This window comes from Colletotrichum spaethianum (assembly GCF_022836535.1).
Source record: "Colletotrichum spaethianum MAFF 239500 DNA, contig30, whole genome shotgun sequence".
Lineage (NCBI taxonomy): Eukaryota > Fungi > Ascomycota > Sordariomycetes > Glomerellales > Glomerellaceae > Colletotrichum > Colletotrichum spaethianum.
In genome coordinates this window covers 346,823-369,473 of record NW_026054800.1, presented here as the reverse complement: position 1 = coordinate 369,473, position 22,651 = coordinate 346,823, and the positions used below count along the sequence as shown (strand labels likewise).

The following is a 22,651-nucleotide window of genomic DNA, read 5'->3' as shown; positions in this document are numbered from 1 at the left end:
CCACGTGGGAGGACGATACCAATGCTGATGAGATGCAGGATTGCGGACGCGATGTGAGGAGCATTTTGCGGTGGAGGAAACTAAGCAGGGGCCGCGTCGCCCTATCATTCCCACTAGCCACTGTTCCTACATACGGTAGTAGTTGCATAAGCAGGTACGGATGGATATGCACTTTGCTTATTTTGCACATGTCCATCCCATGCACCGAATGGACCTCTGCCGGATCCAACCACCCCCGTCCTCGACTGGCAAACGCTGCTGCATCTGCAAACTGTCAAAGCGTGTATGCCGTGCGTGCCTGCGTCTTGTATTCGCATTCTCTTTCTCGGGAAATAGTCAACACAAGGGTCGTCTCCGTCACTCATGAGCTACCATTGGCCACCCTGGGCTCGCGGCTTGCCCTAAGCAGGAATTCGGTCCATTGGGACAACGGCCATTCACCACCATCCAGTCTGTTCCGTTGCCAGGACCGAGCAGACTGCAAGAAGCGTTTGTTATTTCGCGGATCAGATCAAAAGCAGATTAGCTCTGGCGTAAGACATGCAGCCATCATACGAGTGAGACACGAATTATCGATTGCCCTGGGCTGGGGGTGAGAGTCAGGTAGAAGATGCAGTTTGCTCTTTCCTCCCACATTCGATCTCGGTGTGCCGCCTTCTGGCTCTTTTGTGGACGCTAGCACATCACGAAGCGTTCCGCTCTCTTTTCCGCTCTTCCATTACGACATAGTTCAGGTGCTTCCTTCACGGGAGGGGTCACACCACTTCCGTCGCCTAGCTTCTCACTTTGACGGACGGTGCTGATGATAAACGGCGGCCTAAATGCTGATCTAGCTTGAACTCTCCCGCTTTCTTCGTCGCAGCTCGTTGATCGGTATGTCGACCATCCGGGGGCCCCGGCGAGAGTCAGCGTCGAGATAAACGCTCTATGATTTGAAACCGCCCAAGCAAACGGAGCTACAGCACGTTGGACTTCCTGCTATGCTACAAAGACTAGTAAGGGTTTCCAACCCCCCTCGCCCCCCAGTGCCGTCTAGTAGGAATCGCCAGTCCACGACGGCAGCGGCGGCAGTGGGATGCCGCAATGCCGTGTTATGGACGCTGCCAAAGTTGCCCCAAGTTGTCAGATTGCGGTCATCCCTTGCGCCCCCTTCTCTTTGTGGTGGCAGACGTTGAAACCGGCAGCTTTTCTGATCCATCCGGACATTGATCTGGCACTCGTGGCTGCATGCGGGATGGCGTCCACTTGGGGGCTTAGAAGAGCCACTTGCTTGTTTGCGTCTGGGGATAATAATCGTGACGACGCAAACAATCACCGGCGTCTGAATGCTGCCTTTCATCTCCCTCCATCTGTCTTTGGACTAGTTCAAGAGCTCAGGGGGCGCGGCCGACGCGCTGTGACCAGCGTCGGTGAATAGTTGTTCCCTTCACTATAGTTTCTTGTCTTGGAAGCCACTATCGATGCAAGCGCGGAAATAAGACATCCAAGGCCTACAGGCCACTCTGGAGAGGATTACACTTGGACAACGGGGCCCTGCAACTCGCTCTGCCGAGATCGAGATTGAGATTTCTCATTTCTTTCTCCGCCAGGCGCTTCTTTTTACTATCGTGATAGGCCACGAACCCATATTCATTCATGACACCCCAGCTGGCTGATGATCACCCGCATGCGTTTGGGCACCATTGAGCTGAAATCCGGCATTTTGGGTCAGCTGTTGTGACGTTGCACCGTCTAGCTTGAACTCAAAGGTTTGTTCATATTAGTTAGGTTAGGTTCTCGGGCTATTGCTCAGTTTAAACGACCACCGTGTGATGGGCAATGGGAGATATGTGACAAGGGTTTAGTACGGAAAACAATGGTTGAATGGACCTGGTGTTGTGGTTACTAGGAGGACCACGACACCGGTAAATACGGGAAGGCTGGTAGAACGCTTGTAGGCTGCCCTGGGCGAATGAACCAGGACACCTTGCGTGCGAAATTGCTGAAATCCAAGAGCATAATCCAACAAGTCGGATTTCCGTGCCATTGTGGATGCTACCACGTCACATTCCTTTTTTTCGTTTCTTTATTGCCCATGCAGTCAACTCAACAAAGTCAGCCCCAGCAAGCCCCAGTTCACCCCGGTCGGCATATATCTCCGAGCCTGGTCGACCCCCGGCCGCAAGATCCCCGCTCACACCTCCGCGCCGAGCCGGGTCGCCCCCAATGGGGATGGCCGGTCGCATTTTCGGCCTTGCGATTGCATGGATGGACCAGGACTTTGATTAGGAGATCACGACATCGACGACGCATTAGATGGCGGTCCAATTGGCCTCGTATCGCCCCGTATCTTGGTTGCTTCACAGGGACCGATAGCCTTTTTAAGAAAGCCTTGGCCGGCCGAGTTCTTGGCTGGATGGAGCATTATGAACTCCATCGCGACGGGCACCTTCCCGTTTCAGCATCGCAAAATGGATGTTATTGGGCATTTAAGTTGACGTCTCGCGCGCTCCCCAAACTTCTCATGAGCTGCACGTCAACTTCAGCACCATGAGGTTCAACGCGTTGCTTGCTAACGCCGCCGCCGCGGGGCTAGTAATGGCGTCGCTGGCGGCGGCGCAGGAGAAGTGCGGCAATGAAGAACCGGATCCTGAAGCTTACCGAGCCGCAGTGGGTTTGCGCGCAGCTCAGCGCGACGAAGGCTTGTCGGCCGGGTTTCTCAACAAGCGCGCAGAGGGGTTGCTCATTTCTACATATTTGCATGTCGTTGAGGACGAGGCGCACAGAGGCTTCGTCACGGACAAGATGATCAACGACCAGGTACACCACGACTCATAGCCCAGTCTACTGTTGAAAGAAGGAAGAGCCAGCAACTTTGTGCACGTACCGCTGACCGCAGAGGACAGATGAGAGTCCTCAACGAGACTTTTGCTCCGCACAACATCCAGTTCGTCGTAAAGAATCTTACCCACACCGTCAACGACGCCTGGACGCGCCAGGCGCGCATCAAAGAGAAAGCCGAGGCCCTCCGCCAGGGCGCCTACGACGACCTCAACATCTACTTCGAGACGGGGCTCATGACGAACCCCAACTCCGCGACGGGCATATGCAGCTTCCCTGTCGAAGACCCCTGGAACACGGGCATCAACGGCACTTCGTGGTACACCTACGACGGCTGTCACGTTAGCGTCGGCACCATGCCTGGCGGACCTGGCGTCCCGTGGGATCCGGAAGACAATCTGGGCAAGACAGCGACGCACGAGGTCGGGCACTGGTTCGGACTGTTTCATGTGTTTGAAGGTTTTGATTGTGATGGCGAGGGGGATTTGATTGATGATACCCCCGCGACGAAGGTTGCCACGGTCGGGTGTCCTGTAAGTCAGGATTCCTGTCCTGATCATCCTGGGCTGGATCCGATTCACAACTATATGGATTACACGAAGCATGCGTGGTAAGCTTAATAAGGCGCTTCCTACGATGATTACTAGTTTACTAACGTGACGGCAGTCTTTCTGAGTTTACACCTTTGCAGGAGGAGAGAATGTATCGGTCTTTCAACACCCTCAGACTAGGGAGATGAGGCTACCTGGGGTCTTTTCTTCAGCCACATTTATTGTACGGCCCCATGGCTTTAACGTAGTAGAACAAACCCATATCGCGATTAGCGAGCTTCTCTACAGAGCCTTATTCGTTAACTAGTCGGTACGAGGCGTTGGCGGTAGGAATCCCAGGCTCCTGTTATTGGATGACTGGACATCTTCATCAGGCTTCTGATTGACATTGTACAGAGTGTCGTCCTCATTGTTCACCGCTAGGTGCTACTGATCGTGACACTCTTCTGATCTTCCTTGCTGTTCACAGACATGTTGGCACGGTTTTCTATATCATGGGCCGCCTTCTTCACGACACTATTCGTCTCGTTGTTTCCTGCAATCTGATCCATATCATCCTCTTGCGCTTTTCAGAGATGAATAGCAGTCTTATCAACCATACACTTGGCTCTTGGCAGTGTGACGTTGGGTGTGAATCAGCCGCAGATCATGACAATGGAGGATATCACATAAGTTGGTCACCTTGGTGTTCATTTCTGTGCTGCACAGCATACCGGTGCTTGCAGCTGACTTAATGATTACAAATCGCTGCCACAGAACACTCAGACTTATTGAGACACCATCTTATCTAGCCGGAGACCAGTTGTTTACTCATATTGCCATATCGTTTACTGACGGAGCTGCCTAGATAGTGTTCAAGTGTTCAAACTTGATGATCTCTTTCGTAACACAAACCTCGTGAAGTGTTTGGACATCGGCATGAGTTCGAGACCCTGACGATGAGTCATCTATCAATAGGCTCTATTCTCAAGTGGATATGCTGAAGGACTTAATCTCGAGAGTGCACATCTCTCAATCGGCTTCAGGAACAACAGGTCCCATTTTGCCGACTTGTACTTCGCATCAGCCCACTCTATCAGACCCGGGAGAACTACAGGCCTATTTATACTTTGTTGGAATCAGAGCGGCTTGCTGTTGAGATATCGCCAGCCAGTAGACGGACAGCTGGAGCTGATCTTTATAGACGAAGTGTTTTGAACTATCGACCTTTCTGCTATTGGTTCGGTAAAGCTGTTTTGTATCTTCGTTGATTCCTGTCTGCCGCGGTTTCGATATTAAAATCATCTGTTTGTAACTACCAAACTTTGGCACCTCAGCTGGTCATACCAAGTATTATCAGGTTCGCCCATAACTTCGTTCTCAGGTCTCGCATATGATGACACCGTGTTGTCTCAGTTCAACATGGTAGCCATAGTTCGTTGACTCACTTTGAGGCTAGTTTATATGCTAAAGATGCCCATTCGCTGACTTGCAACGGCTGATATGCAGCCACCCGGCTGGAATAGGCCCCTTGCGCACAGCTGAACTCGTGTTCGGAGGGATTAAGCCAAGTCTTACATGGAGCCTGAATGCTCTTACGCCTCTACTCTATCCTTCACCAGAGACTAGTAGTCTCCAGAACTAAGGGTGCGCTATAAGACCACAACAAGATCCGAACCTAGTCCCGGCGTCTGAATGCTTTAACCCATTGTCAAATCCGTTTAGCCCCGTGACTCAACATCAGACAAGATGCTTACTTCCGCCTATTTACCATTCATCGCCAGTGTACTCGCTTTGGGCACACATGCGGCTACGAATCTAGCCCGCTGCAACGCCGACAAGTAAACTGCCTTCCTACCCATCTCATAACACCAGTTAACCCATCCAAGCTGCTACCGTGCCCTCTTCCCCTGCCCGTCTCCTTCCGCTCTCTCGACTGCCTCCGCCTTCTGCGCGACAATAAATGCAGGTGGCATCACGGCCACGAACTTCCCCGCCCGTGCCAGCTCGGCTTGTGGCACCGTCGCATCTCGGTACATTTCAGCCTGCGCGTGTGGCCCCACCTGTTCCGCTACCTCCACCCCGACACCAAGGCCGACTCCGTGTCCGGCTCACGGCGGTCTGCTCACCAACGGCGACTTTGAATGCGGCATTTCTCCATGGAACGTCGAAGTGTTAGATCCCAACGCAAGCACCGGTATCACGTCTGTTTCCTCGAACTCTGGGCAACGTTCGTTTGAGGCAAAGCTGCTCAGGGACAGGCCTCTTCAGGAACCCGTACTGAGTGCGAGGATCAGCAGTAGGGTATTTTCCGTGCAGCGGAATGTACCTGGCAAGCTGACCTTTGCCCTGTGGTTCGATAACATGGATGCTGGCTTTGTGGGTGTTAAATTCAACGGATTACCACTAAGAACTGTTGATGCAAGAGATGGGGCGGGGTGGGGTGTTTGGAAAACAGTCTCAGTGGACTACACGCCCAACTCGGATACTCTCCAGATCGCCTTCGAATTCTTGTACGGAAAGGTTGCGAGTGTAGCCCAACTTGACAGTGTTGTCTTCGAATACCTTCAATAAACCTGTCGAAACTAGAGCCAGAGCAGTTGGCCATCTGGCGTACGAGGATTGCAGGAACTTCCAAGGAAGGAAGTTGATAGTTTATGAGGAGCCACAAAGCCTAGTTCTCTTCAACCTACTATAGCTAATAAGTTTATGGTCTCGTTGTTGGAACTTGCCTAGGCAGCTGCGTCAAAATCGTGGCACCTTCTTGTTCATCGGGCCCTTCAATGCCCGAAGAAGTAAAGAAACATGGCGTCCTTCCTGGGATTGGCAGCCTCCAGCTTCGCCATAGGAAGGCAACATACCAGCGAAAACTTAGCCGGAGTATAGAAGATTAAATTTAGGCGAGTGCAAGTAGGACCAACAACCAAGGACTTGTAATGGTAAGGATAAATCTCACACCCATGCTGTTGAGGAGTAGAGTTTGTTAGATTATGAGTTTGGAGAGACACGAATGCTACACTGATAAAATATGACATGGGCATCTCTCTGTGGTCCATTAGTTGAAGTGAGAATGGTTGAGGTCGAAAACAGCAACAATGATAAACAGCCAAAGGCGGAGACCGGTCGATACAAACATAATCCTTCTCATTCATCGTTCCATGTCTTGATGTCACTACCCAAGAAATTGGAAAATAAACTTGGACCAAACGATTCAGAGCTGGCAGCGTTAAGAATCCGAGCTCTTATCGCCGAACCGGTATGCGTCCCGACTTTCTTGTAAAGTTAAACCAGCACGGCCCGGCACTCGGTTGCGACCAACCACTAACCGCCGAAACCGGCCGGCAAGACGGGGAAGTCACCGGTGAAGCCGCGAGCTCGGTTTTTGTATTCGCGTGATCCGAAAATATGATTGAACTGGGGCAAGGCTGAAAAACAGCTTTGAGATTGCGAAACATTTGCCGAATTGAACTTCTGGTTGTCTTTGCCTAAAGTTTTTGAGGGCGTTCCGAATGTTCAAAGGTACTGAAAGTTGCACCACAGAACAAAGTGCAGGCGACTTACTGTAAAGGTGTGCGGAATTTGGGGGATCAAAATCCCTTGAGGCTAGAAACTGAGAACGTCTTTTTGTCCTTGTTTCTCGCCTAGAAAGATCAGGGATACCTCGAGGCATGCAGCATTAAGATGATGAGACCAATGAGAGCAATACATTACACATTGCGAACATCGGCTCTGGCACCGTCCGTATCCGGCCTAGACACTGGCTCTGCAGTTTTCTCGCTCGTCACTCGACTCCCCGTATGCCGAGAAATGAAATTGCTTGCCTCCAGCATGTCCGTTCTATTCCCGATCCTACCCAAACGAGAAAATCAAACCACACCTCAAAACGCGCCGCGCATCGGGTCAAAAAAAAGGCGCTCTACTCGTTAAAAGATTTTTTTCCCTAGGGAAACCCCCGTTCGCTTCCCCTAGTTCCTAGTCCCAATCCCGTGACCACCATTACAACATAGTCATATGTCTCAGATCCAACCTCGATGATCTAGTTTCCCGTTGTCACCGAACCCCGAAGACGTTTGTCAAGCGAAGCAAACAGGTGGACAAAGCCCAGCAGCAAACGGTTTACCTCACGAAACGACCAATGCTGTTATCCATTGCCGCAGCCGATTCCTGCTATGAAAATTGCATCTTTTAAAAAGCTCGACCTTGCTTGCAGTGACTCAACACTACCGACAACAACGCGCGCCACCTGAGTTGTCGCTGCCCGGTATGCCTTTTCACTCTAATTCCTCCGGTCAACAGGACAGCCACGATGTCGTGGTACGGATGCCTGACAATGCTTCCAGGGCATCGGAGAATGAGAAGAATGGCGCATCGCCAACAAGTCCTGCTGATCACCAGCCGAGTGGCCAAGCAGAGTTCAAAGAAGGCGGCTATGGATGGTGAGTCCTAGAGCGCTGTACTCACCCTCCGTGGTTTACTAATGTGAAAGAAGGGTCGTTGTCGGCTGCGTCTTCCTCATCAACGCTCACACATGGGGCTTGAATTCGGTGAGCTGACAGCTTCTCTCCTTTACATGACGCGAGACGATCTTCTGACGATTAGATGCAGTCATACGCCGTCTTCCTTGCCTACTATCTCAACTCCGGAGCCTTTCCTGGCGCAAGCCCCATCGCGCTGGCCTTTGTCGGCGGCTTGTCCTTTTCTGTGGGTAAGCATCACTCCCCCATTCCCCAGGTTTTCCCGCGTCATCTCGCTGACACCCCCGGACTAGCTCTGCTCATCGCCCCGATTGTAACACTCTGCATCCCCCGCTTCGGGACCCGAGCGACTCTCGGCATCGGCGTCGTAGTCCAGACGTAAGTCTCGCTCATGTCTGCACTCTACCGTCCGGAAACTGACATCCACCTTCCAGCGCCGCCCTCATCGGCGCCTCCTTCACTACCAAAATATGGCATCTCCTCCTCTCACAAGGCATCGGTTTCGGCGTGGGAATGGGGTTCACCTTCAACTCCACCGTCGGCCTCGTTCCTCAGTGGTTTGTCATTCGTCGCTCCTTCGCCAACTCCATCGCTACCGCGGGGTCGGGCCTCGGCGGCCTCATCTATTCTCTCGGCGCCAATGCTATGATCCGCAACATTGGCCTGCCGTGGGCGTTCCGCATCCTTGCAATTTTGTCGTTTGTCGTCAACGGCGCGTGCTGTCTGATGATAAAGGACCGCAACAAGGCGCTTGGCAGCGTGCACATTGCCTTCCATAAGGATATCTTCAAAAGGATTGAATTTTGGTTGTTTGTGTCTTGGGGCTTCTTTGGGTTGTTTGGATATGTGATATCCGTCTTCTCACTAGCGGATTATGCGCAGACTGTTGGCTTTAGTGCCAGTCAGGGGTCTATCGTGTCGGCGATGTTTAACTGTGAGTAGACCCCTTTCTTCGTCGACAAGTCTCAGACGCTGACCTGTCATGTAGTATCTCAAGGCATCGGACGCCCCGTCATCGGCCTGGTCAGTGATCGCTTCGGCCGCATTAATATGGCTGGGTTGGGCACCCTCGTTGCCGGCCTCGCGACATTCTTTATTTGGATATTTGCCGGAAAGAACTTCGCGGGCACCATCGTCTTCTCACTTTTTGGTGCCTTTGCTGGTGTGTTGTGGCCAACTGTTGGACCCGTCGGAGCTGAAGTCGTCGGAATCAAGCTTCTCCCATCGGCGCTGTCTATATTTTGGATGATCCTTGTCATCCCGGCCACCTTTGCCGAGCCTATCGCCTTGACGATCAAGACTTCCGGCATCAATGCCTACTTGAACGTTCAGCTGTTCACGGGCTTCATGTACATCGCGGCCTTTATATCGAGTAAGCTGATTAAAACCCAACAGCTCAACGACCTCGGTCAGCTAATGAAATCGTAGTCTGGTTCCTGCGCGTTTGGAAAATTCGAGAACTGGAGTCGATTGCTCTGTCGGAAGAGCATCAAGGAGATACCCTGCAGAACAACGATGCCGTCTCTTTGACGACTTCGCGACGCACTGGGCCCAAGCCAGGCATCATAAAGTCTATGTTGAAGGGCATGCTGACCATGCAGCGTGTCTGAAGGAAATGCCAAGCAAAAGATTGGCGAACAGTATATAATCTTTAACAATGTCTAATAGAATCAACGCCAAAGTGGAAAACTTAGGCTGTTGTCCAACCATCCTTCAAACTTAAGCAATGAGCCTCCAAAATCCAGGGATGAAACTCGCCATCAACCCTCTAATAACTCGGTACAAAACTTCGGTGCCATATCTCGGAAACCCTTCCTTTGCCAGGCCTGAAGTGACACCGACAGCCGCAATGTCTTCATACGCCTTCTCAGTCGCTAGTTCTGCAAACGCTGCGCCGAGGTCTCCATATGAAACTGCCAGGCCTACCGACTCAGCGCTGATGGTATACCCGCTGGCCTCTTCCTCGATGATTGCCGGTGGCTGCACAAGCAACAACTTGATCAACTCCGGCTCGGCTTGCAACGTCTCATGCGCCTTGAGAAGGTCGGCGTAGGGATAGTAAAACGCATTCTTGATGAGCCACCTTACAACCACGGGTGTCTTTGCCTCAAAGCGCTTGTTCCACGTCGCAGACGAAAGCAGGATGAATCGCGGCCGTCTCCACTCCCCACCCGCATCGCTCTTCAATTGCTTCAGTGCCGTGACAATTGACCTGGTGGCGTCTTCTAGCACGCGTATGGTAGGCTTGTTGTCGTTGTCGCCAAGCGCGCAGATGATGGTATCCGCGCCTTCTAGGCAATTTCTTACGCAAGAAACGTCGGTGACTTGTCCTTCGATGATTTTGACGTTGCGGTCGGCCTTGAATTGGGGAAACATGGAAATAAGCTTATCACGAGAGCGGACGAAGATTCTCATGGTGAAGGGGTTGTTTGGTTTGGCGAGGAGGGCTTTGATAGTTTCGCTTCCAGTGCGACCGGTCGCGCCAAAAATGGCCAGAGTCCGGTTGGTAGTCGATATTGGCTCAGACGACATTGTGGTATTGGAGGTGCTGATGTGTGATTGCTAAAGGTTTCTGCAACTGGCTGAACAAAGTTTCGATGGCGGGGTCAGACAGTGAGTCTATCTACTATATATCTATGAATTCAAGCTTCTTTTGATTCTTCTAGTTGTTTATGACGTTACGTAGGGAAGACAAGCAGTCGCCCGTTGTATTAGCATCTCGCCGACCGGCTCGGCCTCGGACAAATACGATAAATTAGCCCGCATAGGGAGATGTATAGGTTGTACTGATGTAGATATGATTAGGTGAACAGATATGAATCCAAGCACGGAGGAATCCGTTGCTCAGTCGAGACCGAGCGGTTCGATCATGCGAGGACTTGGCGCAAGGTTGTCGTCATAGACCACGGCCACTCGGTGCACGGCGACAAGCAAATGCCGAACACAAAATCGTCATAGACTCTGCAGGAAGCTATGCAACCTTAGATTTACCGCCACATGGTCAAAATTGGGTTCGATCAGTTTGCGGGTAGTATCAGAGACGCAGGGTCTTCGTTCGGTGACCGGTGCTCGAAAAGTCCGATGAAAAGTCCGGTCATGGTCCGAGTTTTGATCGGCTGTCGAACATTGAACGCCGAGATTGAGTTGGTCCGGCATTTTTAGAAGTACAGGTCACATGTTCACAGTCCCCAGGTCACAAGCACCAGTTGAAATATAAAATCCATTGACATATTTTTGATGCCATTTATCCAACCCTCGAAGCCGGTCATCCCGCTGATGTAGTCGATGGAAAGGTGGCATAACGCGATGTCGAACAGAATGAGATGCGTATGAAGATTTCCTTTGATTGCGATGGAAAGGTGCCCCTACCCGAACTAGTTCGGAAGGAGGTTTCAACCATCCTGTTGATAACATGCTGAAAGTTCGGTCAATTGAAGAAGCTCCTCGCAAAACGATCAGAAGATTTGTTGCATATTCGAGTTGTTCTAGCCAGTAATTGCATCATCCTTCCCACTCTCACTCCAATGGTGGATAAGTACCAACACGCAATAACATGTGAACCCAAGGGACGGCTCACAATTTCCCAAGCTTTGGGCCAAAGCACCCAAATGTTTTGCCTTATCAGATGTTATCGAAACCTATATATCAGGTGAATATTAGTTAAGTTCCTCACACACCGGGCTTGATAACGTACCCATTTTCAAAGAACATCTACGGATCGCATGAATCCCTTTTTGAATTCAACCTTGGCAGAGCCTGCCGCGACAAATCCACTCGTCGCCGATTTTTGTGCATGTGCATTGTCTAGCAACAAGCTCCGCAGGCTCGGGAGTAGGGGCGGCCATCACGATGGCGGCGAAGACTGTGACGAATGTGAAAAAAGAAAACTTCATTTTAAATTGCTGAGAGATGCCTTTCTGCGCTGAAATCTGAGTTGCAAAGTGTAAATGGTGGGACGATGACAACAGACATTGAGTGAGTATTTATGTTCTAAGGTCGATTTGTTTCGTCTGTTATCTGAGGGCTAGGCGCGTTTTTTTCTTCTTGTTGCCCTTAAGGGTGTATGGCTGCTTACTCCAAACTTGATTGTGCTCTTGAATCCCGTTTTGAGCTTCCTGTTATGGTAACCAATGGGCGTCAGCAGCCACATCTTCGCAGCGTTCGACATGATACTGCTCTGCCCTGAATAAGACGCCTTCTTACCGAATTCTTGCTATGATTGGCAAAGCCCTCTGATAAAAGGGTTGTATTTCTCTTGGCCTTGTAATCACCTGTCATAGTCAACTACAAAACGAGACCAAATCTAGAAGGTCAACGGACGGAACTCCGCGCTCAGTGCACTAGTGGCACAGGGAGAGAGCCATGGTGCAATGTATATCTGAGATTTGAGCCAGCTCTTACTAAGTGCCATCAATCAACCTTGGCAACGCTCAACGTTTTCGGAAGTTCGAGAAGCCCTTTTGGTATCCGGATCTTGTTTAAAACCTCATGTTCTTGAATTGCCGTATGCGCAGAAAGGCACAGGCCTGCCAATACATCAGCCGAAGCTAGTAAGCTTTGGGACTGAATCTCTGTATCAGTCCAAATTATGATATCCCTAATAACTGGAAAGCTCCACCGGGGAAACAGCTTGTGGGAACAGTCTAGACTCGATTACCGAGCCGGAACTCCGCATTGCAGCTGAAGCACCTCCCTCCATCAAGCTGAGATGCTAGGCAGCAGTTCAGAATAAGGAAATATGGAAAAAGCCTGCTTTCCTGTTTTATACCGGAGATTTCTTCAGCTTCGTTCCCTCAGTTTGCCTATTCGGGCGGAATTCACTTTTAGTCAAGGGGCACCAAAAGAATGTTGCTTTTGTCACTCAACTGCCATGGTTGAAAAGAGGGCGTTTTGTTTGTGACCACAGAACCCCCAAAACACAATCGCATGGTTTGAAGCTAAACACCTATGAACTGACAGGAAACTAACAAAAGTAATGTTTTATCCGAAAGCCGATGTTCAGGTACATTATAAAAACGAGTAAATGCATCTTTTAGAAGCAGCGAACCGTAGAGATCCGTATTTTGGAAGAATGCTGCTGTTCTAGGTGTTCGCTGAAAGTGTTTTCAGTAAAGGAGCTAAGCAGATTTCAAATTCATGTTGACTCTTTAAATCTGGCCTGTTGTAAATTTGCGAATCGACAATCATACGGCCTGCTTCTCGGTAAGGGTGGAGCTGGCTTTCTACCTAAGCCTATGGTTTTCCAGCCTAGATATCCACATCCGATATGGTGTAGTGGCCAACATGATGCCCTCTCATCAATTGAGAGGTTAGGCATAGCCCCGAGTTCGATTCTCGGTTTCGGAACTTTTGCTACTTATGTCGCATCGCAGGCTAGTTCGCTGAGCTTGACATATGTGTGGTTTATTGTTCGTATCCAAAAGTGTTGCGCAAAATGCTTCATCACTTATCGGGGGCTTGGCGCACCGGAAGCTACGTACGGAAAGAAAACTTGAGTAGATTTTTCCATTGAACCTGTTGCATCTTGAATGGATCGGAATCCTGCAACAAGCTCGCTCAAATTTCACGACTTCGACTGGTTAGTTGAAAGCCAGTAGGTTTTGCATGGCTTGCAGGTGGATTTAATTTTATCCTCAAACATACATAATAACTATCTATATATATATACATATAGCTGCGCCATGAAGCGCAAATGGGAGGAACGAATACAACTATATATATATGAGCACATCATTTCCAAATTTGGTCGTCTATTTTGTTCTGGTATGATGTAGCATTCCTGTCGAGCTTTACCGAAATGAAAATTCATACTTTCTCCTCATTCCAGGCCAATAGTCTGCTTGGCGGATAAGCAAGTTGACCAATTCTGGAGGTTACACTGCAGCCAGCTCCTGCGGTTCTTGTTGGCACGCAATTGTAATCACATCCCTACTGCGGGGCTCGTAGCAATGAAGAAATGATAAGTACCAATGTCTTATGATCCGTCTGCGAATTTCAGGAGATTTATTATTATCCATCGCTCACCCATTCCTCTCATCAGTGCATCTTCTTTCCACATAGTGACGAAAGCCTTCATGAGCATCCCAGTCATGACTTTGATACTGTCTTTGACCCTCCTTTTGGTGACAGGCTTGGTTGCAGGGCAATGTGAAGACCAGGCCAGAACAAGCCTCGACGCAGTCGGGGCAGAATACGACTACGTGGTGGTCGGAGGTGGCACAAGTGGGCTCGTTGTGGCGAACAGGCTTAGCGAAAATCCAAACAGTAAGAGACGATGTCCACGGGTCTCTTCAGTAATGCTTCAAGTTCAGAGACACGTCATCGAAGTACGACTAACACCTCTCCAGAGACGGTGCTTGTAATTGAATATGGAGACTTTGCCAACACCGTTAACGTTACTGTCCCGTACTTCGCAACATATGACCAGTCAGCCCACCTCTACAATATCACATCTGTTCCGCAAATCCATCTCGGTAACCGTACTTCTCGGCTACGCGTCGGGGCCACCGTTGGCGGAAGTTCAACCGTCAATGGCATGGCTTGGGACCGTGGCTCCGTGGCTGATTACAACGCATGGGAAGCTCTCGGAAATCCAGGTTGGGGTTGGGACACTCTGCTGAAATATTTTCGCAAGTCTTCTACTTTCGCGCCTCCTGCTCAAGAGTATGTCGATAAGTACGGCTACCAATGGAGTCCAGAGGCATACGGAGACGGGCCTGTGAAAATAGGTTTTCCGTCATGGCAGTGGCCGGAAGCAGGTAAGTTGCATGAACCTGCTGAGTCTTGAGCCTTTGAGCTAAGTGTTCCCAAGCTATTCAAGCTCAAGCTTGGGCCGAAGACATAGCAATTCCTGTGTTGAAAGACGGTGCTGACGGAGACAATGTCGGCATTGCCTGGCTACCGCAAAATTCGGGAGGCGAGAGCGCAACGCGCTCGACGTCCGAACCCGCATATTTCAACCCTGTCAGCGATCGCCTGAATTTGCACCTTCTTGTGCACCATTACGGAGCAGCTATCAAGTTCGAAGGGAACCAGACGATTGGACTCGATATCGACAGCCGTGATCGCTCGGAGACAAAGTTTGTGAGATCGAAGAATGTCATCCTAGCTGCGGGCGCTGTCAACACTCCACGAATCTTGCAGCTTAGTGGAGTTGGCGCAGAGAAGCTCCTCGGCTCCCTGGATATCGAAGTCGTGTCCGATTTGCCTGGAGTTGGTGCGAACTTTCAAGATCATCCTTCCATCTTCATGGTTTACGATTGTAAGTAGACATCTTTGTAGCCTCGGCTGTAGTTAACCTAGCATCCGTTCAGTTACAAACGACACTACACTCAACCCGAGTTTGATGAGCAACGAGACGTTCTACAACAGGTCTTGGGCGGAGTACGAGGCCAACAAAACTGGGCCGCACACTCATGCCTGGGGAAACAAAGTCGTTTTCACGTCCCTGCAAGATCTTGAACCTGTCAACTATCAATCCATCGCAATGGCAGTCAGTGAGCAAGATCCATTGCATCATCTTCCTCAAGTCTACGCCGAAAACTCGGCCTTAATAGAGGGGTTTCTCCAGCAACGAAACGTCTTGACGCGGCAGTTCCTCAATTCAAAGGCAGGGGTAGTTGAGTTTACATTCGGCGGCGCGGAAAACCTCCCTATAGCCTTGCAAAAGCCTCTGTCGAGAGGTACGATTACCATCAATAGCACAAACCCAGACCCAGCTATCGCACCGCTAATCGACTTCAACACGATCTCCAATCCAATCGACACAATCCTCCTCACCCGCGCAGTCTCCAAAGCGCGGGCCTTCATGTCGAGCCCGGGTGTCGAGTCACTTGGCGCCGTCGAGCTGATGCCAGGCCCTGGCGTGGCAAGTGACGCTGAGATTGAAACGTTCATGAAAGAGTCGTGGCTGGCTTCAAGTTTCGACCACCCGGCGGGAACAGCAGCAATGATGCCTCGGGAGTGGGGAGGTGTTGTGGACAGTAATTTGAGCGTTTACGGAGTCAAGGGCTTATGGGTAGTGGATGCTAGTATCATGCCAATTCTGCCAGCGGCGCATACCCAAGCTACAGTCTATGCTGTAGCGGAGTACGCAGCAGACATAATCAAAGGCTTCGAACAGTGACGGGATTCAGTCAGCAGTTTAATTTTCCTGTTGTTTTTCTGCGTCTATGTTCTCTCTCAATACAATGCTACAACTCCGGCCATGATTGCAGTATGATTATATTTTGAAGCCGTGACAGACGTGTGACAGAACATGCATACAACAGGGTTATGGAACTTTCTATATGCTTACCATCGGAAAAAACTCTAGAACTGAAGCGATATTCAAATGCTGCACTAGCTGATGCTTACCTCGAGTGCCTCGTAGCATCGTCTCCCTAATCCGTATCCTTCTATCTGGACTTCCACTTACGGCTCTCACCACCCACGACAAGAAAACACATACAAACTTGAACTTCACTTTGGCCAGCAGACTGGTACATGCAGTATCTACCTTGGCATCCTCAACGTTCATTGAGGACATCCTAGAGGCATAAGGGTTACTTGAAGCCATTCTTGATGTTTAAGTTTTGGGGCGGAAGATGAAAGCGTCTGCATAGCCTCGAGTAAACTCTAGAGTTCGACTTGATAATGAGGTCGACTACCGCCTTTGATTGATGGTTGGTTGCGTGTAATATTGTACCGATTTGCCACGCGATGAACGACAAGAAAACATTTTCTTCGCACCTCTGACGTCCGCCTGCATTTCACAATGTTTGAACTCAGCAAGAGTCTCAATGTAAGATGATATGTCGAGAAAGAAGATGTAGCAACCAAATGAATGAACGTATAAGACCAAAACGATGCTAGAGTAATTGACTAATCAACAGCGTAATTCCTGTTTCTCAAGTGTTCCCGTGCTCAATTGACGCTGATAACGCCAACACTCAACCGAGAATGGCGCGCAGCGACACCGTATCTGTACTCTGCATGCAATTTCTTTTTCTCGTGAATCTCGCCCCAAACACTGCAACTTTCGACCCCTACCACATTGAACCACCGTGGGCCGTGGCGAAAAATTCCTACAACATCCCCCTGCTAGCGGCACTTGCATCTAGGCCAGAGGCTGGGGTCTCACACAACTTCCTGCAGCTACTATGAGTTATCCACAGTATCTTCACTTGAGGGTCCTGCTTAACCTCGCCAATGAGAGTTACAAGATCCCTTGTCTCAAGGTCGCATCGCACCACGTACCGACCACCTCAAGTCGGACTGGTGCGAAGGGGACTGCATGTTTAGTCCATAGCCCAGATCGTCTAGTCTTCTTGGCACCGTTTTCGCTGCAGAGAAATACCTTCTTTCCCTCTCCCAGATTTTCTGAACATGCTTCCTTCTCCTTTCGCGATGATTCCTCTGGCGTGTTCCCTTGGGTAAGCCTCCTCTTTCGCCGGCATAAGTTCAAGAAAGTTATCGGATTGAAAGTCAGACAAGATGGGGCAAGGGGACTTTCTCGAGATGCAGCAGCCCAAAAGCGACTATGCCGCCGTCAACACCACTAGCTCGTCCGGCAACACGGACGACAGCGCCAGGAACCACCACGAGAGCGGAGGCGAGCATACGGACGGCGGCACGGGTGGCTCATCACTAAGGGTAATGAGATGCTCCATCAACCGACTGTTTTGGTGGCACTTACACTGACAACGAAACGCAGCGGTTGTTCTCTTTCTGGCAACTTCTGGCCTTCGCCCTGATCTTCATGTCGTCGTGGGAAGTCATGGCCATGGACATGGGAGCGACCTTCTACAACGGCGGCCCGCAGACACTTGCGTGGGGCATCATCCTCGTGGTCGTCGGCGCCATGGCGCAGGCGCTGTCCATGGCTGAGCTGGCGACGATCCAACCCATCGCCGGAGCGCAGTATCACTGGACTCACTTCCTTGCGCCGGAGAGACACCGGCGGTTCATTACGGTATGTCTACCAATTTCCCTTGGCATCGCGCCAAATTGTTGGCATACTGGCGTCTTATTTCACAACCCGAATGGAACCGAGACTGACCACCTTCACAGTGGATGCAAGGCTGGGTGACCTGGTTCGCCTGGGTCTCGGCCCTGGCCGGCTCGGCCGCCTCCGAAGCCAACATCATCATCGGCCTCGTCAGCACGAACTACCCTTCCTACCAGTTCCAGCCCTGGCACATCACCATGGTCATCATCGCGCAGCTCGTCGCCTGCGGCCTCATCAACATGTACGCCTTCCGCACGATCCCGTGGATGGAGCTCCTCGCCGGCGTCCTGCACGTCGTCCTCTGGCTCATCTTCGTCGTCGTGCTGCTCACGCTCGCCCCGCGCGCCAGCGCCGAGTTCGTCTTCTTCGAGCGCACCGTCAGCTCCGGCTGGACCAACAGCTTCGTGAGCTGGAACATTGGCATGCTGGTCCCCGCGTGGGGGTTCATCGGGTTCGACGGCGTCGTGCACATGGCCGAGGAGGTGCGCAAGGCGAAGCAGGCCGTGCCGAGGGCCATGCTATGGACGATTGTGCTCAACGGCGTCTTGTCGTACGGCATCATCCTGGCCATCTTGTTCGGCATGGGCGGCGCGACGGAGGAGATTCTGGCTTCGGATTATCCCATCATCCCCCTGCTCTTCAACGCGGCGGGGCCAAAGGCGGGAACCGCGATGGTGTGTGGTCTGCTCATCATCACGTTTTGTGTCGTTGCCGCTTCGCTGGCGTCGGTGTCGAGAATCACCTGGGCGTGGGCCCGAGACGGAGGCTTGCCGCGGTACTTTGCCAAGATCCATCCCAAGCACCGGGTCCCGATCCGCTCCGTGTGGCTGCCATGCATCATCGTCACCTGCCTTTCGTTATTCACCGTCGGGAACAACGCGACGGCGACGGTTTTCTCGGCTTTTACTGCGCTCTCGTCTCTGGGTCTGTACAGCTCCTACATCATCGCCATATCCTGCATGCTCCACGCCCGTATGACCGGACGCATCGGCCACGGCCCGGAGTACCAGGTCCAGTACGGCAGCTGGTCGTTACCGAAGGGGTGGGGCATGCCTATCAACATCTACGCGCTGCTGTGGTCGATGTATCTGACCATCTGGCTGCCGTTCCCGCAGACCATTCCTGTCACGGGGACGGAGATGAACTACGCCGGCCCAATCTACGTGGCTGCTGTGGTTGGTGCGTTGACGCTCTGGTTCGCCCGTGGTAAGAAGCACTGGCCCGGATTGAACAAGTCTGCCATTGCAAATGTCGAAGCATACAACTGAGTTTGTATTTTGGGAGGGTATCAATGGTTGCACGCCTGCTTTCTACAGAAGCTCGCTCTGATACCCTATGTCCTTGTTAGTCAATGAGACCAAATACTGGAGGCAAGACACTTTATCCAAGTCAACACCTCGACGACTCCGCTCGAGTAAGCTATCAGTAACTGTCAGGTGCCTTCACGGGAGCTTGGTGTAAGTAATGTCAGACAGCAATTCGGCTGAGGCAGTGTTTTGCCTCGGATCGAGATGCTGTGGTTGGAAGCGGATTGCGAACAGGACATCGTTGAAGTGGACACCCCGGGATCAGGGAACGACCGGAAAGAAAAGAAGTCCTACCAAGGCCATAGAGCAGAAACAGACGAGGACTGAACCCAAGATATTAAGGCGCAACATTGCTCCATAGGCGTGCCCTGTCATTCCTAAACGGAACCGAGAGAAGTGGCCATACAGACATGGAGTAGAATAGCAAGATGGCTGCACTCTCCCACCCAAATCTTCTGTATCGATTTCTTTGCCACCCTCCAGAACCTTCCTGGCCAGGTAATACCGAGGAATAGCGACAACGGTGACGACAGTGTGAAGGCAACCTTACATGATATTGTGGCTGGATATCACCTTGACGATTCAATCGTATCTTGAACTTTAGGAAGCCAACTTGCCCTTTCATTGTAAAACGTATGCCTGGGGGAGAAAGTACGTGGCGGTATGCCTGAGTACGCGTCACGGATTGACTGCCTAGAGGAAGTGCGCAACTCGGCAGCCAGCATAGTACATCTTCGACGCTCAGCACCAAAGTAGTCTGTTGAAAGAACAGTTGCCATCTTGCCCGGTGTTGCCACGAGCTCTGGAGGAACAGTGCAGCTTGGGAATGGTTCATTTCGATGCAATGATTCAGTGAGGCGACTCTGTTTGGAATGTCTTGGAAGGGCAATCCGGGGAGGGAACGTCGAGTCGGCACCCCGGCCATCGGGCGGGACCGAAAGCCACTAAAGGATATCACATGGCGCTTGGATACGGGGGATGCCTGGAGGTAAAACATGGTTCCTGTCGCCCAAGATTTGCCCTCCATGTCATGTCGTCGTGAGACGCGTATTGGGGGGCTGGTCCATGGAGAACCGATGGCTGTCTGCTCAGGAACCAAAGTTCGTTGATGTGGACACCTATATGTCAAACTGGCTCATGAGAACTTTTCAGCAAGACAGACCACAATGCGTGCATTGATTAAGGAGGGGTCTCGTGGTATTTAGAGGCGGTCATTTTCCCTCGATGAGCCCTGCGAAAGGAGAGACGGGACGAATTCATCAGGTTGGTTCCTCGTCAGCTCCGGTTTCAGCCCGCGTGCATTGCTTACCTCATCCTTATCGGCCTGACCACTTATCGGCTTATCCCCCCCCCCTCGGAGCTTTGCTATCCACGCCGTAGGGTAGTACCATGGCACTCTAGTGCCCCTCAATGACGTTAGGCACGCTGGAAGCACCAAGCTAAGATCTCATCCGGGCCCCTCCCTCACTTGCCGTGTGCCCCTCCGATCTCCCCAACTCTACTCTGTACCGCAGCATACCGGTAGTAAACTAAGTGCCCGGCTTTCAGCGGCCCCTCACCCATGTGCGTTCCCCAACTCAGTGTTCCATCTCCCGCCACGCCCCCCCATGATTGCCCGCTGCATCCGCCAAGCAGTGAGCTCACTTGACCCTTGAGCTGCTTTGTCCTCGTGCTCAGAACCCCACCGAGCGCCGGATGCCGATGCTGCTGCTGCGCCTACACCTGCACCTGCACTCGCACCCCGCGACCTGCATCTCCAACCATCCTTCGTACACCCATCCATACCTTTTACTTACCTCTCAGAAAGCTTACACACCAGACCTGCAGCCCTTGACGGGAACGTTCTGGGACCTCGAGACCCCTTCAAACGCTCTGCCTCTCACCTGTCACCCTAAATCGGTACCGGCCTGATCACTCCGTCTAGCGTACGCCCATCGTTTCTGTCACCATCTTCGCCTGACGTCGGCTGTGCGTCGCCGCCGCCGCCGCTGCGCGCTGACTGAGCCGTGTGCAAGGCTACGGACCCTTTCCGTCTCTTCTCCTCCTGCTGCTCCGACAACCTTTTTACTTCCTACACCTCACTCGACTTTGCGACCTTATTCGAGCCTTCATATCACAACCATGTTCGACATCTTCGCCCACCTCTTATCGTGAGTTCCCCCGCCCGCGTGGCAGGGGCAGCTGTCTGCCGTTCCCTCTCTCGTTCGCCCGCCCGCCTCTATCAAGCCAGTCCTGGCCCCCGCCTCCAGAGTGTACTTGGAGACCGCCACTTTGCTCCGTTTGGCTGACATTGCATCCCGCATCATAGCTCTATCGCGTCCTTCCTTTTCCCCCTCTTCGCCTCCTACAAGGCCCTCAAGACCTCCGACCCCGCCCAACTGACGCCATGGCTCATGTACTGGGTCGTCCTCGCCTGCGGCCTGCTCGTCGAGTCCTGGACTGAATGGTTCCTCGTTTGGTACGTTCTGACTCGCACACTCTATCGCATCCAGTCCCTTTCCTATTTGCGATTCCCTCGGCTCACATCCCCACTAACACCACGGCAGGATCCCCTTCTACGCCTACATCCGCCTCCTCTTCCTCCTCTACCTCGTCCTCCCCCAGACCCAAGGCGCCCGCATCATCTACCAAACCCACGTCCACCCCTTCCTCCAAGACAACGAGGCCCAGATTGAGGAGTTCATCTCCGAGGCCCACGACCGCCTCAAGGCCGCCGGCATTGCCTACCTCAAGCGCGCCATTGAGCTTATCAAGACCTCCGTCCTCGGCTTGCCCCCAGGCGACCCCGAACCCGCGCCTCAGCCCGCCGCCGCCGCCGCCCCGAACCAGACCTACACCCAGTCGCTCCTCGCCCGGTTTAGCGTCCCCACCGCGCGCTGGGCCCCGGCCGGCCACGCGGGCTCCGACTTTTACAACCTCCTTGCCGGCGCCGTGTCCGCCGCCACTAGCGCCGCCGCGGGCGGCGGTGCACCCGGTCAGCACCAGGACCTTTCCAAGTCGGGCTCCCTCATCCCGCCGGAGCTGCAGGGCGGCGAGAGGACGAGCTTCATCGCCGCGCAGCGCGAGCGCCTCGCCTTCCTCCTCAAGGCTCTCGACCGCGAAGCCGCGGCGTCGGATTCGGCCTCGGCCGAAGCGTTTGGCCGCTCGGGAAGCATGCAGCTCGACGGCAGCGAGGAGGAGATCACTCAGAGGCCGCCGAGCGCGCACAGCGGGCTGAGCAAGTCGCGCAGCGAGACGGATTTCGAAAAGATCGACGCCGAGAGCGGGGCCGAGGACCTCGGCGGCGACGACGAGGACGGGACCGTCCGGCGGAGGCAGACGAGCGGCGGGGCATCGTCGTGGATGCCGTGGGGCTGGGGCACGACGCCGACGGCCGAGAACCCAGAGGGTGGGTCCAGCTCGGGCGTGCAGAAGTGATTGCAGCAGCCCGCCCGCTCTTGTGAGGATGGTGTTTGGTTAGGGAACGGAGTTTTGCGGGGGTTGCTTTATTTTATATACATGATTTAGATTCGGCTTGGCGAGGGAGTCTTG

The 22,651-nt window shown here is 52.4% G+C and overlaps 6 protein-coding genes and 1 non-coding gene across 7 annotated transcripts; 6 read left to right on the top strand and 1 right to left on the bottom strand.

The window, feature by feature from the left end:
* Positions 1-2,529: 2,529 nt before the first annotated feature.
* Positions 2,530-3,434, top strand: ColSpa_09768 (extracellular metalloprotease; the record flags this gene model as incomplete). Its single annotated transcript, XM_049275980.1, has 2 exons — positions 2,530-2,799; positions 2,823-3,434. 2 exons carry the CDS (start codon positions 2,530-2,532, stop codon positions 3,432-3,434), a joined length of 882 nt encoding a protein of 293 aa, XP_049131937.1.
* A 4,222-nt stretch (positions 3,435-7,656) lies between these two features.
* Positions 7,657-9,435, top strand: ColSpa_09767 (putative transporter MCH4; the record flags this gene model as incomplete). Its single annotated transcript, XM_049275979.1, has 8 exons — positions 7,657-7,664; positions 7,691-7,786; positions 7,840-7,894; positions 7,956-8,055; positions 8,119-8,203; positions 8,260-8,759; positions 8,814-9,197; positions 9,254-9,435. The coding sequence occupies 8 exons, from the start codon at positions 7,657-7,659 to the stop codon at positions 9,433-9,435; spliced, it is 1,410 nt and encodes a 469-aa protein (XP_049131936.1).
* A 109-nt stretch (positions 9,436-9,544) lies between these two features.
* ColSpa_09766 (monooxygenase mdpK) lies at positions 9,545-10,357 on the bottom strand (the record flags this gene model as incomplete). The annotated part of the gene is made up of 1 exon (XM_049275978.1): positions 9,545-10,357. The coding sequence occupies one exon, from the start codon at positions 10,355-10,357 to the stop codon at positions 9,545-9,547; it is 813 nt and encodes a 270-aa protein (XP_049131935.1).
* Positions 10,358-13,085: 2,728 nt separating this feature from the next.
* On the top strand, positions 13,086-13,171 carry ColSpa_tRNA_263. The gene is given in 2 exon segments: positions 13,086-13,122; positions 13,137-13,171. It is a non-coding gene; the product is annotated as a tRNA-Glu (tRNA).
* A 928-nt stretch (positions 13,172-14,099) lies between these two features.
* ColSpa_09765 (dehydrogenase xptC) lies at positions 14,100-15,950 on the top strand (the record flags this gene model as incomplete). The annotated part of the gene is made up of 4 exons (XM_049275977.1): positions 14,100-14,151; positions 14,173-14,583; positions 14,646-15,086; positions 15,139-15,950. The coding sequence occupies 4 exons, from the start codon at positions 14,100-14,102 to the stop codon at positions 15,948-15,950; spliced, it is 1,716 nt and encodes a 571-aa protein (XP_049131934.1).
* Positions 15,951-17,299: 1,349 nt separating this feature from the next.
* ColSpa_09764 (choline transport protein) lies at positions 17,300-19,081 on the top strand (the record flags this gene model as incomplete). The annotated part of the gene is made up of 3 exons (XM_049275976.1): positions 17,300-17,458; positions 17,520-17,777; positions 17,876-19,081. The coding sequence occupies 3 exons, from the start codon at positions 17,300-17,302 to the stop codon at positions 19,079-19,081; spliced, it is 1,623 nt and encodes a 540-aa protein (XP_049131933.1).
* A 2,160-nt stretch (positions 19,082-21,241) lies between these two features.
* Positions 21,242-22,537, top strand: ColSpa_09763 (receptor-type tyrosine-protein phosphatase O; the record flags this gene model as incomplete). Its single annotated transcript, XM_049275975.1, has 3 exons — positions 21,242-21,270; positions 21,429-21,578; positions 21,667-22,537. 3 exons carry the CDS (start codon positions 21,242-21,244, stop codon positions 22,535-22,537), a joined length of 1,050 nt encoding a protein of 349 aa, XP_049131932.1.
* Positions 22,538-22,651: the final 114 nt, after the last annotated feature.